This window comes from Nipponia nippon, unplaced genomic scaffold (genome assembly GCF_047370975.1).
Source record: "Nipponia nippon isolate SJK-2023a ecotype South Korea unplaced genomic scaffold, ASM4737097v1 scaffold_1, whole genome shotgun sequence".
NCBI lineage: Eukaryota > Metazoa > Chordata > Aves > Pelecaniformes > Threskiornithidae > Nipponia > Nipponia nippon.
In genome coordinates, this window is record NW_028262290.1 from 510,408 (window position 1) to 527,503 (window position 17,096).

At 72.0% G+C, this 17,096-nt stretch overlaps 1 protein-coding gene across 3 annotated transcripts; it reads right to left on the reverse strand.

Annotated features, from left to right (window-relative positions):
• Positions 1 to 10,259: 10,259 nt before the first annotated feature.
• Positions 10,260 to 16,968, reverse strand: PARP10 (poly(ADP-ribose) polymerase family member 10). Of its 3 annotated transcripts, XM_087778499.1 has the most exons (11): positions 16,872 to 16,968; positions 16,323 to 16,482; positions 15,574 to 15,819; positions 13,813 to 14,049; positions 13,163 to 13,668; positions 12,761 to 12,973; positions 12,481 to 12,628; positions 11,412 to 12,347; positions 11,127 to 11,260; positions 10,863 to 11,037; positions 10,261 to 10,764 (listed from the first exon to the last, which is right to left on the reverse strand). In XM_087778499.1, the coding sequence occupies exons 2-11, from the start codon at positions 16,480 to 16,482 to the stop codon at positions 10,460 to 10,462; spliced, it is 3,060 nt and encodes a 1,019-aa protein (XP_087634625.1). In that variant the 5' UTR covers positions 16,872 to 16,968; the 3' UTR covers positions 10,261 to 10,459. The 3 variants fall into 3 exon arrangements, with proteins under 3 accessions (XP_087634759.1, XP_087634625.1, XP_087634693.1); XM_087778633.1 differs by lacking the exon at positions 16,872 to 16,968 and having other exon boundaries at positions 10,260 to 10,764; positions 10,863 to 11,001; positions 16,323 to 16,587; XM_087778567.1 differs by lacking the exon at positions 16,872 to 16,968 and having other exon boundaries at positions 10,262 to 10,764; positions 13,813 to 14,046; positions 16,323 to 16,583.
• Positions 16,969 to 17,096: the final 128 nt, after the last annotated feature.

Here is a 17,096-nt window from a genome sequence, read left to right on the forward strand (position 1 = left end):
GCGCCGGGGGGGCATGACCGGGGGGCTGCAGCGGCGGCGGGGGCTGCTCCCGCACCGGGGGGCTGCACCGCACCGCACCGCACCGCGCCGCACCGCACCGGCTCCGGCTCCGCAGCGGCGGGGCCCGGCAGCGGGGGGGGCGGGGCGGGGCGGGGCGGGACGGGGGGGAGGGGAGGGGGGCGCCTATCTCAGCTCCCCACCCGCGCCCGCACCCGCCCGCGGGGCCGCTGCGCCCAGCCGGAGCGTTAACCCTGGGCGGTGAGCACGGCGTGGGAAGGGTTAACCCTGACCGCTGCACCCGCTGCACCCGCTGCACCCACTGCAGCCAGTGGGAGCGTTAACCCATGCCAGTGCATGCGGTGTGGGAAGGGTTAACCCTGACCGCTGCACCCGCTGCACCCACTGCACCCACTGCAGCCAGTGGGAGCGTTAACCCATGCCAGTGCATGCGGTGTGGGAAGGGTTAACCCTGACCGCTGCACCTGCTGCACCCGCTGCACCCGCTGCACCCGCTGCACCCACTGCAGCCAGTGGGAGCGTTAACCCATGCCAGTGCATGCAGTGTGGGAAGGGTTAACCCTGACCGCTGCACCCGCTGCACCCGCTGCACCCACTGCACCCACTGCAGCCAGTGGGAGCGTTAACCCTGGGCGGTGCGCGGTGTGGGAAGGGTTAACCCTGACCGCTGCACCCGCTGCTCCCGCTGCACCCACTGCACCCACTGCAGCCAGTGGGAGTGTTAACCCTGGGCAGTGTGTGCAGCGTGGGAAGGGTTAACCCTGACCGCTGCACCCGCTGCACCCGGCGGCAGCGTTAACCCTGGGCAGCGAGCCCAGCCTGGGAAGGGTTAACCCTGACCGCAGCACCCAGTGCACCCAGTGCACCCACTGCAGCCAGCGGGAGGGTTATCCCTCACCAGTGCACCCAGTGTGGAAAGGGTTAACCCTGACCGCTGCATCTGCTGCACCCACTGCATCCAGCACATCAGGGGTTAACCACGACCCCTGCACCCACTGCACCCCCAGCACCCAACCTGCAGGGCTTAACCATGACCAGCACTTCCAGCATGGAAATGGTTAACCTTGACCACTGCACCCACTGCACCCAGCGCGGCAGGGGGTAACTGTGACCCCTGCACCCAGCACCGGAAGGGTTAACCCTGCCCAGACCAGTGCACCCAGTGCACCCAGCGCGGCAGGGGTTAACTGCAACCAGTTCAGCCAGTGTGAAAAGGGTTAACCCTGACCGGTGCCCCCAGTACAGCCAGGGTTACTGCCCCAGTGCTCCCAGTACAGCCAGGGTTATCGCCCCAGTGCCCCCAGTACAGTCAGGGCTACCGTCCCAGTGCACCCACTGCAGGCTGGGTTACCACCCCAGTGCAGGCAGGGTTACTCACCCCAGTGCTCCCAGTACAGGCAGGGTTACTGGCCCAGTGCACCCACTGCAGGCAGGTTTACCCGCCCCAGTGCTCCCAGTACAGCCAGGGTTACCTGCCCCACTTCCCCCAGTACAGCCAGGGTTACCTGCCCCAGTGCCCCCAGTACAGCCAGGGTTAACACCCCAGTTCCCGCAGTGCAGCCAGGGTTACCGCCCCAGTTCCCCCAGTGCAGCCAGGGTTACTGGCCCAGTGTCCCCAGTACAGCCAGGGTTACTGGCCCAGTGCCCCCAGTACAGGAAGGTTTACCTGCCCCAGTGCCCCCAGTACAGCCAGGGTTACTGGCCCAGTGCCCCCAGTGCAGGCAGGTTTACCCGCCCCAGTGCCCCCAGTACAGCCAGGGTTACTGGCCCTGTGTCCCCAGTACAGCCAGGGTTACTGGCCCAGTGCTCCCAGTACAGGCAGGTTTACCCGCCCCAGTGCCCCCAGTATAGCCAGGGTTACTGGCCCAGTGCCCCCAGTACAGCCAGGGTTACCAGCCCCAGTGCTCCCAGTACAGCCAGGGTTACTGACCCAGTGCCCCCAGTACAGCCAGGGTTACCTGCCCCAGTGCCCCCAGTACAGCCAGGGTTACTGCCCCAGTGCCCCCAGTACAGCCAGGGTTACCTGCCCCACTTCCCCCAGTACAGCCAGGGTTTCTGCCCCAGTGCCCCCAGTACAGCCAGGGTTACCTGCCCCACTTCCCCCAGTACAGCCGGGGTTACTGGCCCAGTGCCCCCAGTACAGCCAGGGTTACCTGCCCCACTTCCCCCAGTACAGCCAGGGTTACCTGCCCCAGTGCCCCCAGTATAGCCAGGGTTACCACCCCACTTCCCCCAGTACAGCCAGGGTTACTGGCCCAGTGCCCCCAGTGCAGGCAGGTTTACCCGCCCCAGTGCCCCCAGTACAGCCAGGGTTACTGGCCCAGTGTCCCCAGTACAGCCAGTGTTACCAGCCCCAGTGCTCCCAGTACAGCCAGGGTTACTGACCCAGTGCCCCCAGTACAGCCAGGGTTACCTGCCCCAGTGCCCCCAGTACAGCCAGGGTTACTGGCCCAGTGCCCCCAGTACAGCCAGGGTTACCTGACCCAGTGCCCCCAGTACAGCCAGGGTTTCTGCCCCGGTGCCCCCAGTACAGCCAGGGTTACCTGCCCCACTTCCCCCAGTACAGCCAGGGTTACCTGCCCCAGTGCCCCCAGTATAGCCAGGGTTACTGGCCCAAGTGCCCCCAGTACAGCCAGGGTTACCGGCCCAGTGCTCCCAGCAGGGTGAGCCCCCCCCCCCAGGCCTGCCCAGGCCGCACCCTGGGGCTTCCCCGCCCCCCTCCCGGGTCAGGGCCGGGGGCAGCTCCCGCAGCCCCTCCCTCCCCAGCCCCGGGGGGCCGCCTCCCCCCCCACAGTCCCCCATACCCCCCTCCCCACAGCCCCCCCATCCCCACAGCCTCCCCGCCCCCAGCCGCCCCCAGCCCCCCAGCTCCCCAGCCCACAGCCCCCCAGCCCCCCCAGCAGGCAGCAGCAGGCAGCAGCAGGAGGCAGGAGGCTGCAGGCAGGGGCAGGCATGGCCCCTCGCCCAGCTGCTTTCCCGCCTGGGCAGCACCCACCGGCACGGCACCGCACGGCACGGCACGGCACGGCACGGCCAGGACCCCCCTGGGTGAGCAGTGCCGGGCACAGGCAGCACCGGGAGCTGTGGGGCAGAGCGCGGGCAGCGGCCTCACAGGGGGGCCCCTGGCCCACGCCGGACCCCCGGGAGCTGCCTCGTGCCAGGGCCGGGGGCGGCAGGAGGCCCCGGCCTCGTCAGCACTGGGGATATGCCAGGCCTCGTGCTGGTTACTCCGGCACCGGTGCCACCCTCCACAGCCCCGGCACCACCATCACCCGCCTGCACCCCCCAGCCCCCCACAGCCTCTCCGCCTGCCGGCACCCCGTTACCCACGCACCGCGATCACTGCTGAGTCAGGCAGCGCGCCCTGCCCGCCGCGCCTGAGCACCTGCGCCCACTCCCAGTGCCACGGCGGCCGGTGCGGTGCCGCGCGGCATCAGCCACCCTTCACATGACCCAGTTCCTGCCGGCCCGGCGCAGCCGCCCTCAGCTCCCGGCTTGTTTACACCAGCACGGCACCGGCGCTGCTCGGCTGAGCGTCACCAGGAGGCCGGGGACACCCTGCCTGGCGGGTGGCACCACCGGGAGGCCCCACCAGCCCGAGGGGCCCACGGATGGCGATGCCGGATGGCGATGCCAGCCCATGGTGTGGGCGCAACGAGGGTGCCGGCTGCATCTCCTGCACCCAGTCCTGGCTGCCCCAGCCCTGCCCGTCTCTGCCGCGGGCAGGGCTCCGGGGCAGCAGGAGGGTGCCACGACCCAGCCAGGCGTGCAGGCAGCACGTTCGCCGGCTGCCGGCCTCAGCGCACGCTGCTGCTGGCTGCTGCATCCCGAGACCACGTGAGCCGCGGCGGTGGAGGGATGACACCAGGATCCCCTGGCGCACCCACTGCACGACCTCCGCACCCGCTCCCCGGCAGGGGCCCCTGCCCGGCTGCCCACACACTGCCTGCCTGCCTGCCCGCCTCTCCTCCGGCTGCAGCCACCGGCAGGACCGGGCAGGCCAGAGTGGCTCCAGCAGCGGGGATGGAGCTCGGCTCCAGCCGCCAGCATGGCAGGAGGGGCCGGCCAGCCCCTGGCAGCCGGTAAGCCTTGGGAGCTGGCAGCCCCTAGGCAGCCGGCACGCCTGCCGGGAACTGGTGACGGTGCTGGGAACCGGAGGCGGTGCTGGCTGCCGGCCTCAGCTCCGCAGGTCGGCAGCCGCCGTGGTGCCTGGCAGCTCAGCGGTGCCGGTGCCGTGGGACAGAGCCAGCGGCCCCCGGGTGCCCGAAGGCACGCACCGGTGTGGATACCCGTGCACACACGTGTGCACGCTCTCCTGAAGGTCCATACGTGTGCACGCGCTGATGAACAGGTGCATGCACGCGCACACAGACACACAGACGTGCCCATTGGCCCCACGCACATACACACGTCGTTTAGCACACGTGAATGTACATACATGAGAGTGCACACGCATATCCATGTGAACGTGTGTGCAAACCCCTCCATTGCGTGTGCACACACGTGCAAAAGCAGGCACACACGGGCACGGACACACATGAACATGCGTGTGCCCACACCTGCCCGGCTGCACGCACATGTGGTGCATGCCAGCACACGCAGACACAAACACCGGTGTGCACACGCATACGAACACACACGTGTGCACGCGTGCACACACGCATGCTTGCCGAATGCACACGTGCACACGCCCTGGGGCTGCTCAGGGGCTCGGCACCCCCAGCCCTGACCCCCCCGCAGTGTGGCAACACCAGGAGGCAGCGGGGCTGGCAGGGTGCCGGGGATGCCCGGGGGGTGCCCGGGGGTACCTGGGGTGTCAGGGGGTGCTGGGCGGTGCCCAGGGTCTCCGCTCGGTCCTGTTCCTGTGCCGGGTCTCATCCAGCTGGGCGCCGCGTCCTGACCAGCCCCGCTGCCGGCACCGTGCCCCGCACACCCAGTCGCCCCGCGGCGCTGCACCCACAGCTGCCAGCCACCCCATGGCGTCCACCCCCATGGGTGGCCGAGCTCTGCCCCACGGTGCCGGGGGAGGCCGCGCTGTGGATGCTCTCCCTGCCATGCCGTCACACCGGCACGTTGGCCTCGTGCCTCCCGGTGCCTCCAGGTGCCTCCCAATGTCTCCCAGTGCCTCCCAGTGCCTCCCGGTGCCTCCCAGTGCCTCCTGGCCACGTCCGGCTGCCCAGCCGTGGCACAGCACGGCACAGCACCCAGCCCAGCCCCACAGCACTGCTGCATCAGGGCCAACACATGCCAAACTAACACCACAGACCCCGGCACAGCCAGCACCCGCAATGGCCCCGTGGGGTGCGGGGACCCCCGGGACCCTGGACCAGGGCAGTGCGACGCGGCAGCCAGCAGCAGCGCGAGTAGGGTGGCTCAGGGCAGGGTCCCCCTCCCAGCTCCGCGGGGTCCCCAGGGTCCCTACCACGGTGCGTGCCGCCGGCGCGCTGGCCTCCGATCTCCGCCGGGTGCTGGGCTTGGCTTCGGGCCCCTCCTCCGGCCCCTCCAACTCAAACACGCCACCCCGTGAGACACCCAGCGCGGGGGCCCACAGCCCCCGGCACCCCGCACACCCTGCCGGCTGCCTGCCCGTGGCGGGATGCCTGCCTGCAGCCTGCCTGCAGCCGGGTGCCTGCCTGCAGCTGGGTGCCTGCCTGCAGCCGGGTGCCAGCCCGTTGCTGGGTGCCTGCCCGCAGCCTGCCCGTTGCCGGGTGCCTGCCCGCAGCCTGCCCGTTGCTGGGTGCCTGCCTGCAGTCTGCCCGCAGCCGCTGCGTGCCCCAATGGAGCAGGCAGTCTTAGCCTCCCCCTGCCCAGTCTCGCTGCCTGCAGTACCGGGAAGGCAGCGCCGCTGCCCAGGGCTGCCGGTCGCTCCGGTAGGCAGGCAGGACTCCGTGCTTGGCACAGCCGCCCTCGCCACGATCATGTGCCGGTCCCGGCACGGGAGCAGTGAGCGACTCCCCTCGCCAGGAGCCTGGACAAAGGGCCCCTTTCAGCACCGCGCTTGGCCCCACGGGCCCCTCGGGGCCAGGGGACAAAGGTCTGGCACGCTTGGCACCGGCCGCTCCAAGCTCTCCCCGCTCAAAGCCAGCGGCTGGAGCGGCGCCCGCGGGGCTGGGGGTGCAGCCGGGACCCCTCAGCATCACCAGGGCACCCCCTCTGCACCCCCCTGGGTGCAGGGAGCTGCCGAGGCACCGGCACATCCCTCTCGGCTCTTACCTCTGCGTCCACCGGCAGCTTCGCGCTTCCCGGCTGCTTCCCCCGAGAGCAGAGAGAGCGGCTCAGCGCCGACGCGTGTGCCGGGGCCCGGCACGCCGCCCCTGCCGGGGATCCCAGCACTCACTGCCCCACGCCGTCCCCGGGCACAGCATCACGTCACACCGGGGCTGGCACACGCTGGCACCGTGCCGCATGCCAGCCCTGTCCTGGCATCGCCCCCTGGCTCACCCTGAGCCCGTGGTGCCGGTGTTGGAGCCAGCGGTGCGGCACTCGGCACACGCTGCCATGTGCTCCCTGAACGGGCACCGTGCAGGCTCGTGCCCATAGCCACGTGTCCACGTGTGTCCCGGTGCCCTCAGTGAGCGGGGATGCTGTGGGGGCGGCCGTGCCCCCCACTGCCCGCCGCCTGCCCGCTGTTTGCCCACAGGGAGGGTGAACTGCACCACGGCGGCTGCTGTCGCCCCGTGGCGCAGGGGGTCCCCAGCACCAGGGGCCGGTCACCTCCCGGCTGCTCTGCTGGGCTCCGGCAGCTGGGGATGACGTGCAGCACCCTTGCAGGGTCTCCATGGCACAGGGGGGGACGTGGGGGACACCGTGGGGACTGTCCTGCCCTGACCCCCCCCGACGCATGGCGTCACCCCCCGGGACCTACCTGGGGGCCAGGCGGGGGAACCCCTGGGGACGGCGACAGAGGCAGCACCGCAGGCAGGACCCCCAGCACCCGCAGCCACAGGAGTTCACTGGCCACCCCCCACCCGGTGGGACACGCTGCGGCCGGGCTGTGCCGGGGGGCTACATGCCGGGCCAGCCCTGTTACCCCCCGTGCCCCGGTCCAGCTGTGGGGCGATGAACTCCAGATGTGCGGCCGCTCCCGCTGACTCACCCCGCTGGGCTCCAGATGCTCCCAGCCCTGCTCCCCCTTGGGAGCCATGCCTGCCGCCAGACAGGGACAGGGGGACAGGGGGACAGGGGGACAGGCCCCCCAGGCCCCCTGGCCTCCAAACCCTGTCCCCAGGAGCTCCAGGTCCCACTGGGTCCCCCCAGGTCCCCCCGGCCGGGGAAGGAGCTGGACACGGCAGAGCAGCCGCGATGCCAGGATCTGGCCCGGCCACAGTGCAGGGCAGCGGGGGCCAGCGCTGGCGAGGGGACACAGGGCTGTCCCCGGCCGAGCCACCGCTCCTGCCCGCCTGAACCCCATCTGGCGGCAGCTCTGCCACGCGGCTCTGCCACCCTGTCCCCTGTGTCCCCTTTACCCCCTCTGCCTCCCACGTCCCCCGTGTCCCCTGCAAACCCCAGGTACCCACGTCCCCTGGGTCCCCGCTTCCCCGCCACCCTGTGTCCCGCAGGCAGCTGCACTGCACAGCCCCGGTCCCCTCCTTCCCTTCATCCCCCCATCCCCTGCGTCCCCCAGATCCCCTGTGTCCCGTGTCTGGCAGGCAGCTCCACTGTACAACCTTGTCCCCTGCACCTCCTTGTCCCCTGCATCCCCGTGTCCCCTGCATCCCCTGTGTCCCCTGCACCTCCATGTCCCCTGCAACCCCGTGTCCCCCATGCCCAGTGGGCCCCCCCGTCAGCAGGCCGGCGATGCTGTGGGGTGCCCCCTGTCCCCGCACAGCTGGCGGACGTGTTCGAAGGCAGGCAGGGCTGCCTGCAGCCCCTGCCCACTGCCCCCCCAGCCGGCTCCAGCCGATCCCACGGCCCCGGCACTTCCCCTGCCTGACTCATCCCTGCCTGCGGCTCCACTGCCTGCCCTAACCAGCCTGAGCCGGGGCCAGGCCGGAAGCGGCAGGCAGCTGCCTGCAAGGTCTTAACCCTCTTGGGGAGCGGGACGGGGCTGCAGCTGCCCCGGCCGGGGTGTCCGGCCATGTGCCACCCCCAGCTCCGCGGGTCCCCGCCACAGATTGGCCGGCACCAGCATCGGCACCAGACAGAGCACGATGGCGGCCTTGAGGTTGCTGCTGCCAGCTCTGCCCGTGGCGGGGCTCCCTGCCAGCACCTGGCAGGGCGGGCAGGATGGGAGCGCCCGCTGGTCCCCCTGTCCCTCCCCAGCACAGCTCGGGGAGGCCGGGGGGCAGAGGAGCCCTCCTGCACCCCACGGTGCCCAGCAGCGTCCTGCCCGTGGCTGGGGCTGGGGCGGGCAGTGCGGGCAGTGCAGGCAGGGTGCAGCACAGGCAGGGTGCACCGCAGGCAGCTGCAGAGCAGGCAGGGTGCAGCACAGGCAGGATGCACTGCAGGCAGATTGCAGCACAGGCAGGATGCGATGCAGGCAGGGGAGAGCACAGGCAGGGTGCAGCGCAGGCAGCTGCAGAGCAGGCAGGGTGCAGCACAGGCAGGATGTGGTGCAGGCAGATTGCAGTGCAGGCAGGTGCAGCATTGGCACGGTGCAGTGCAGGCAGGTGAGCTGCAGGCAGGGCACGCTGCAGGCAGAGCAGCACAGGCAGGGAGCAGCGCTGGCAGCGTGCAGTGCAGGCAGGCTGCAGCGCAGGCAGGGTTAACGGCAGGCAGGGGAAGGAACGCTCCGGAGCGTTCCCTGGCTGCTGACACCATGGCGGTGCCAAACCGCAGGCCTGGCAGGGCCACGCTGCCGCTCCCGATCCGCTGGCGGCTCCCGGCCGGGAAGGGGGAGCGGGAGTGGGGCCAGATCCAGCCCTGGAGCCCGGACGTTCCCAGCGCTGGGGCTCGGGGGCCCCCGCAAATCCGCCGCCTGGCAAAGCGAGCCCGTGGGGAGGGACCGAGCAACCGCGGCACAGCCCGCCCTCAGCTCTGCCTGCACCCCCTGCCTGCACCCCAGCTCTGCCTGTCCCCGTTCCCAGCTCCGTCCCCACGCCCCGGCAGCCCCAGCACAGGATCCATGGCAGAGGCCGTGGGAACAGCCTCATCCCAAGCCAACCAGACCGGCAGCGGCGGCACCGCCATGTTGAACCCCTGCCGGAGCACGCCACGGCCCCGCAGCCACTCCCGCCCAGCCCCACACTGCCCACCCATCTGCCGGCATGGGGTGGGCGATGCCAGCGTGGGGGGTGGGTGACGCTGGCACGGGTGGGTGATGCCGGCACAGGTAGGCGATGCTGGCACGGGTGGGTGATGCTGTAAGCTTCTCCCTCGCACCAGGCCAGGCATGGACACCCTCGGTGCCAGCGTCCCCTGGGCTGGCAGGGCGCTATGCCACAGCAGGCACAGAGGGTTCCCGGCACCAGCGCCAGTCTGGGACCGTGAGGCGTGAAAATGCCGCTGATGCCTGGCTGCTAGCAGGCCTGGGGCCAAGCCAGGATGCCCAGCGGTGCCCGTGGCAGTGCCACAGCACCCTCCAGCGCCACAGGCCTGGGCACCAGCACCGGGCAGGAGCCCCACGACCCCCAGCCCCAGCCAGGACCCCAGGGCTGCGGGTACAACCCATGCCGGCAACTCCCACGGCGTCCCCAGCGCCCTGCGGACCCTGCACACGTGCCCCTCACCCTTCCCACCCACATCCACCCGCAGCCCCCGAGCCCACCCTGGTCCCGGGGGACGTCTCCCCTCCCAGCACCGGTGGCTGTGGGGGGGTCTGGTCCCCAGGGGGGTGGGGATGAGCCTGGGGGACCCCATCCCTCGGGGGGGATGAGACCAAAGGGACCCCGTCCCCAGGACGAGGGGGGATGAGCCCAAAGGGACCCCATCCCTGGGACGGGGAGGGACAAACCTTGGGGGGACCATGTCCCCCGGCTGGGCGGGATGAGCCCAAAGGGGACTGAGGCCCTAGGATGGGGGGGACCCGGTCCCAGGATGGGCAGGGCTGAGCCTGGGGGGGGGCCGTGCCCTGGCACCACTGCAGCTGCAGGCGGGTCCCCAGCTCGGAGCCCTGCGCGGCTGCTGGCCCACCCAGGACTGCGGCCCCGGCGCCTTGGGGCAGCTTGGGGACCCCTGAACCGCAGCCCCCTGGCAGCCGCCCATGCCCCCCCCCCCCCCCCCAATTTCCAGACACAGGGAAAGGCTCCAACTTTATTATTTCCAGTTTTGCCTTTATTGCACCAGCGACCCCCGCGTCCTCCCGCACCCCCCCACCTCCCCGGGGCTGGGGACCCCCCCACTCCGAGCCCGCAGAGCAGGAACCCCCCCAGACCCCGAGCCCGCGGGGCAGGGTGGCGGGACCCCCGCGTCCCTGCGCACCCGGGGCAGGGCAGGGACCCCCGTACCCCCCGCCCGCCCCCCAGGCAGGGCCGGTTCGCTGGGACGGGGGGTGCCGGGGGGCTCAGCGGGGGGCCCCGCGGTGGCGGCAGGTGATGAGGTACTGGGGGTAGGCCTGGGTGTCGTTGAAGATGACGAAGATGGCGGGCCGCAGCGGGTTGTCCACCACGCTGTCGTAGCGCAGGGGGGCCCCGGCTCCCTTCCGCAGCGGGGGGGCCCGCAGCCCCTGCCCCCCCACCGCGTACTCCCCGGTCAGCACCTTGGCCACGAAGATGTACTTGCTGCCGTCGGTGCTGCGCGGTGAGTACTGCTCCTGCACCGAGACCGCCGCGTCCACCGCAAAGTACACGCCGAGCCCGTAGAGAGCGGCTGCGGGGCGGCAGGGGGGGTCAGCCCACAGCACCAGGGCCAGGGGAGCACATACTGGCGGCACCATGGCCGGACCGGCACTCCACGCCAGCGCTCACCATTCTTGCCGCAGAAGCTGCGGTTGAAGCCGTGCAAGCAGATCTCGCGGCTGGAGGTCTCGGTGGTGCCATGGAAGAGGACCCGCTCCACCGCGCTGCTGGTGCAGGCCTTCTCCATGCTGGCCTTCTTCAGCTGGTACTGCTTGTACAGCAGCGGGTGGATCAGCTTCTCCACCTGCCGGGCAGCACCGCAGCGTCCGGGCTCTGCCGCAGGGACACCCCCCACCGGGGTCCCGCGTCCCCCCCGGTGCTGCCGGGACCCACCTTGATGATGCTGATCTTGCTGTGCAGCTCCTCCAGCGTCTCGTAGAAATGGCACACGGTGTCGCGGAACTCCTCCGAGTCCTCGGCCAGCGGCATCAGCCTCACCTCCTCCTCCAGGCCCAGCGCCTCCGACCCTGTCGGACACAGCCCCGGTGAACGCCGGCACGGCACAGCCCCTCCCCGGGCAGGGGACCCCGCGGCAGGGCAGGACTGGCCCCACAGCACCATCCCGCTTGCCCAGCGTGGCGGCACTGCACCAGCCACGCCGGGGGCAGCAGCACGCACCGAGCAGGCGGCGGGTGCTCTCCGTCGGGGGCTGGCTGCGGGAGATGGCCGAGGTGCGGGCACTGCCGATGTCGTACTCCTGCATCCGCTCAAAGTCGACGGTGAACGGCCGGCCGTCCAGCAGCAGGTCCAGCCGGCGCTCCCGGCACAGCCAGGACCGCTCCAGCAGAGCGGTGGCCTCGGGGTCGTAGGGGACGGCGGTGCCGGAAGGGTCCCAGCGCACCCAACGCGCGGTGGTGGCAGCGGGGGGGCTGTGCTCCGGCTGCGGCAGCCGCTGCAGCAGGAGGGCAAGGTCACGGGCGGCGGCGGCAGTGTAGTCAGCGAAGCCGTGCAGCATGGCGGTGCTGCCGTGCAGGCAGAGGCGCACGGCATGCTTGCGCTGCAGGAAGGTCAGGCAGCGGCGGCAGGCGGCCGGCAGCGCCCGCAGGCGCTCGCTCTCCACCTCCTCCACCCGCAGCCGCCTCTCCAGCGCCTGCTCCAGTTCCCGCGGCACAGCGGCTACGTCCCGCTCGAAGGAGGAGAAGAGCGTCACCCGCGCCGTGTCCGCCGCCGGCAGAGCTTCCTCCAGGGAGGCCTCCAGCGCAGCCAGGAGGCCGGTGTCTTCCTCCTCCTCCTCCTCCCGCACGCCGGGCGCTGCCCGCTGCTCCTGGTGGTAGGAGCGGAGGGAGAGCGCAGTGGCACGCGCCAGCTCCTCGTCCTCACGCCGCGTGCTCTCCATGGAGCGCTGGATGGCCAGCACCATCTGCGCCTCCTCCTCCATCCCGGCCCCCTGCCCGCCTGGCAGCGTCTCCCCGGTGCCCCCCTCATCAGCCACAGTGGGGGGCTCGGCATCGGGGTCCTGCTCCCTGCCGGGGACGTCACTGGGCTGCGGCACAGGCTCCCCATCGCCGGCGGCCTCGCCGGGGCGCAGTGCTGCCAGCAGCTCCTTGATCTCCTCTGCAGGGAGGAGCAAGACATCAACCGCAAGTCCCAGCCGTGGCGTGGGGAACCGGCGTCTGCGGCCCGCTCCCACCGCGGCACCGGGAGAGCGGGCACCAGAGCAGCCCCCTCACCCCACACCACCCTTCACCTATGTTGGAGTGAAGGCCGTCTCCATCGGTGTCATCGGCACCGTTGGCACCGTCAGCATCATCGGGCAGGACCCGGTGCCGGGAGCGCAGTCCTGTGGGCAGGGGGTCCCGGAGGCGGCTCGGGGGGAGCAGCTCCGCCAGCTCCGGCTGCAGGGACGAAGGGGCAGGGCACTGTCACCGGAGCTGCACACGCGGCAGGGACCGGCGCGATGGCACCCGCCTCACGGTGGCTCCGGTGCCAGAGCCCAGCCCTCCCCGGCGGGCAGGCACTGGCCGCACCTGAGGGTCTGGGGGGCTCCAGTGGACGCCGTCCGGGTCAATGACGCACTGGAAGCGGCGCTCCAGCTGCTGGAGGATGCTCTGCCCGCCCTCGTCCCGCAGGAAGCGGGCGACGCCGGGGAACTGCAGCGTCACCGGCTGCGAGCCCACGGTGCCCAGCAGGCTCTGCAGGAAATCGACCGCTGCCCGGCACCGGCCCGTCTCCCCGCTCACCTGCCGGCGAAGGCCAGGCGGTCAGGGCCTGCCCGCTGTGCCGGCACCGCGGTGCCAGCAGCCCTCGCCGCCAGGTGCCACAGGGAGCCACGGACCTGCTGCTGGCCTGTGTGGCGAGCAAGGGGAGGTGGGATCCGTAGGCATGCACCCCTGCCCACACCCCTGCCCGCACCCCTGCCTGCAGCTCACCCGGAAGCCGGCGACGTCCTCCCCCTCCAGCGGCAGCAGGGAGACCTCAGGGATGCTGGCCAGCAGGTCCTGGTAGTGCCGCTGCAGGTAGCGCAGCGCTCCCGGCTCCGCCGGCACCAGCATCTCATCCTGCGCCAACCTCGCCAACGCCGATGCCGCCTGCTCCTGGTGCTGCCCCCGGCCGGTGGCGTCCTCGTCACCCTCCGTGTCCTCGTCCACCCCGGGGAAGGCAGCCAACGGCTCTCCCGGCACCGGGCTCGATGCCTGCAGCTCTGCCGCCTCCAGGCAAGCATCTGGGCTGGCAGGGGCTGGGGGGGCCACATCTGGCAGGGGGGCCGTGTCTGGCGAGGGGGCTGTGTCCAGTGGGGGGGCCGTGTCCAGCGGGGGGGCTGTGTCTGATGGGGGGTCTGCATCCCCCTCCAGCGGCTCCAGGAAGGGGTAGTGGGGGGCGAGGGCCAGCACCGCGTCCTGCAGCCGGTGAGGCCTCTGCAGCACCCGCTCCGCCGCTGCGGGGGGAGAGGACAGGCAGGCGGCGATCGAGCGCAGCCCCCCAGCAGCCGGCCCTGCTCTCACCCCAGCCACAGCACCGGCAGCCGGCCGGGGCAGCGTCGATGGGGGTCCCGTTTGCCCCTGCCCACGTCCCCGCTCACCTGCCGGCTCCTGGAAGGTGACGATGGCCGCCCGGCCGCCCGGCAGCAGCCGCACCGCCTGCACGCTGCCGCCGCCGCTGCGCCAGTTCTCAAAGTAGAGCTCCAGCAGGTCAGGGTTCAGCCCCGGCGCCTCCGCTCGCACCAGCACGCTGGCGGTCTGCGGCAGCCGCAGCAGGGCCAGCGCGGCCCCCTCCAGCCCCTGCTGCTGCACCCGCTCCTCCGCCGCCGCGAACTCTGCTGGGACAGGGGTGGTGGTGACGCCGGGGAGGGTCTGGGGACCCTGTGGCAGCCCCACCATGGCCCTGGTAGTGGCCGGGGACTGGAAGCCCCTTCAGCCACCCCGGCCATGCCAACGGCACCGTTTGTCACCACTGGGTCTGGCAAGCGTGAACCATGAGCACCTCCGTGGCGATTCACCCCCTGGCAGGACCCCACCACCGACTGTCCCTGGCTCACCAGCACTCCCGGTCACACACGGCTGGGAAAAGGGGCTGTGGCACCCAGCATCACCGGCCCTGTGCCCAGCCGGTCACCCCAAAACACCGCCCTGGCAGTCCCGGCTGCCGAGCAGCACCACAGACCCCACAACCCAAAACACCGCCCCGGCGGTCCCGGCAGCCAAGCAGCACCGCAGGCCCCGCACCTCGAAACACCGCCCCAGCGGTCCCGGCAGCCAAGCAGCACCGCAGACCCTGCGCCCCAAAACACTGCCCCGGTGGTCCCGGCTGCCGAGCAGCACCGCAGGCCCCGCATCCCAAAACACCGCCCCGGTGGTCCCGGCAGCCAAGCAGCACTGCAGACCCTGGTACCCCAAAACACCGCCCCGGTGGTCCCAGCAGCCAAGCAGCACCGCAGACCCTGCGCCCCAAAACACCGCCCCGGCGGTCCCGGCAGCCAAGCAGCACCACAGGCCCCGCATCCCAAAACACCGCCCCGGTGGTCCCAGCAGCCAAGCAGCACCGCAGACCCTGCGCCCCAAAACACCGCCCCGGCGGTCCCGGCAGCCAAGCAGCACCACAGGCCCCGCATCCCAAAACACCGCCCCGGTGGTCCCAGCAGCCAAGCAGCACTGCAGACCCTGGTACCCCAAAACACCGCCCCGGTGGTCCCAGCAGCCAAGCAGCACCGCAGACCCTGCGCCCCAAAACACCGCCCTGGCGGTCCCGGCTGCCGAGCAGCACCGCAGACCCTGCGCCCCAAAACACTGCCCCGGTGGTCCCGGCTGCCGAGCAGCACCGCAGGCCCCGCATCCCAAAACACCGCCCCGGTGGTCCCGGCAGCCAAGCAGCACTGCAGACCCTGGTACCCCAAAACACCGCCCCGGTGGTCCCAGCAGCCAAGCAGCACCGCAGACCCTGCGCCCCAAAACACCGCCCCGGTGGTCCTGGCTGCCAAGCAGCACCGCAGGCCCTGCGTCCCAAAACACCGCCCCGGTGGTCCCAGCAGCCAAGCAGCACCGCAGGTCCCGCATCCCAAAACACCGCCCTGGCGGTCCCGGCTGCCGAGCAGCACCGCAGACCCTGGTACCCCAAAACACCGCCCCGGTGGTCCCGGCAGCCAAGCAGCACCGCAGGCCCCGCGTCCCAAAACACCACCCCGGCGGTCCCAGCAGCCAAGCAGCACCACAGACCCTGCACCCCAAAACACCGCCCTGGTGGTCCCAGCTGCCGAGCAGCACCGCAGGCCCCGCACCCCGAAATGCCGGCGCAGGGAGGGGAGCGTGGTGACCCCCACCCTGGGGACCGCCCCCCCTGCGCCCACCTAGGGGGGTGATGGGGTCCCGCAGGCGCAGCAGCGCGCAGCCGGGCGCGGGGCCCCGGCGCAGGCCGAACGCGCCGCGGGGCCGTCCCAGCAGCGTCTCCAGGTGGGGCTCCAGCAGCTCGGGGTGGGTCTGGGGGCCGAGGCCCCGCAGCAGCAGGTGGCGGGGGTCCCAGGGGGGGGCAGGGCGCACCCCCAGCTCGGCCTCCCCCAGCCGGTGGCTGCCGCGGGCCAGGACGTTCTGGGCATCTGCGCGGGGGGACACGGGTGTCACCGGGGCGGGGGGCGGCATCCGAGCCCACCACGCACCTGGGACCCCCTGGGGGGCACAGCACCGCTCACCAGTGCTCCCAGTGGGGCTGGGGGTGTCCCCGCACCTCAGCCCAGTGCTTCCAGTGGGGATCGGGGCCCCCCACACCCCATCCCACTGCTCCCAGCAGGGACTGGGACCCCCAACACCCCATCCCAGTGCTCCCAGCAAGGACTGACTCCCCCCACACCCCATCCCACTGCTCCCAGCAGGGACTGACCCCCCCCGCACCCCGTACCAGTGCTCCCAGCAGGAACTGACCCGCCCCGCACCCCGTCCCACTGCTCCCAGCAGGGACTGGGACCCCCAGCACCCCATCCCAGTGCTCCCAGCAGGGACTGGCCTCCTCCCCCAGCCCATCCCAGTGCTCCCAGCAGGGACTGACCCCCCCGCACCCCTTCCCAGTGCTCCCAGCTGCGCTGCCCCCCTGCCCCGTGCTCACCCTGGGGGTTCTCGAAGGTGAGGAAGAGGAGGGGGCCGAGGCGCTGGCAGCCCTGGACGGGGCCCCCCCCCGAGCGCCGCCGGCTCTCGAAGTAGAGCACCACCAGCTCCTCCTCGGCCTCGGTGGGGACCCCCGCCACCGCCAGCACCCCCTCCGCCATCTGCCCGGCCCCACACGCGTCGGGGGGGGCCCTTCAGCTGCCTCGGCCCCCCACGTCCCCAGTGGGGGCCTCCCGTCCCCCCCCACGACCAAGGACCCCGCACACGCCCCCCCCCACGCGTGACCCCGACCCCCACTTGGCCCCCACACATCCTCGCCCCCCCCCCCAGACCCACAGCTGTGGGGCAGGACCCCCCCTCCCGTGGGGCAGGGCTCCCCCCAGCCCCGGGGCAGGCCCCACGCAGCCCCACGCCCCCCCGGGGCAGGACCCCACGCGCCCCCGTGGGGCAGGACCCCCCCTCCCGTGGGGCAGGGCTCCCCCCAGCCCCGGGGCAGCCCCCACGCAGCCCCACGCCCCCCCGTGGGGCAGGACCCCCCTCCCCCACGCACCGGGCGCTGCTCGGCTCCGCCCCGGCAGAGAAACGAAACCGAAAGAGGGCGGGGTGGGGGCGGGGAGGGGAAGGGCGGGGGGGCGGGGCCTCGTGGGGGGGAGGGGGGACACGGGAACGGCCCCACGCGTGACACGGGGGAACCGGGAGGGAGCCCCGGTCCCCCACGGCGGGGGGGGGGGGGGGGGGGGGGGGCGGGGGGCGGGCAGGGACGGGCAGGGACGGG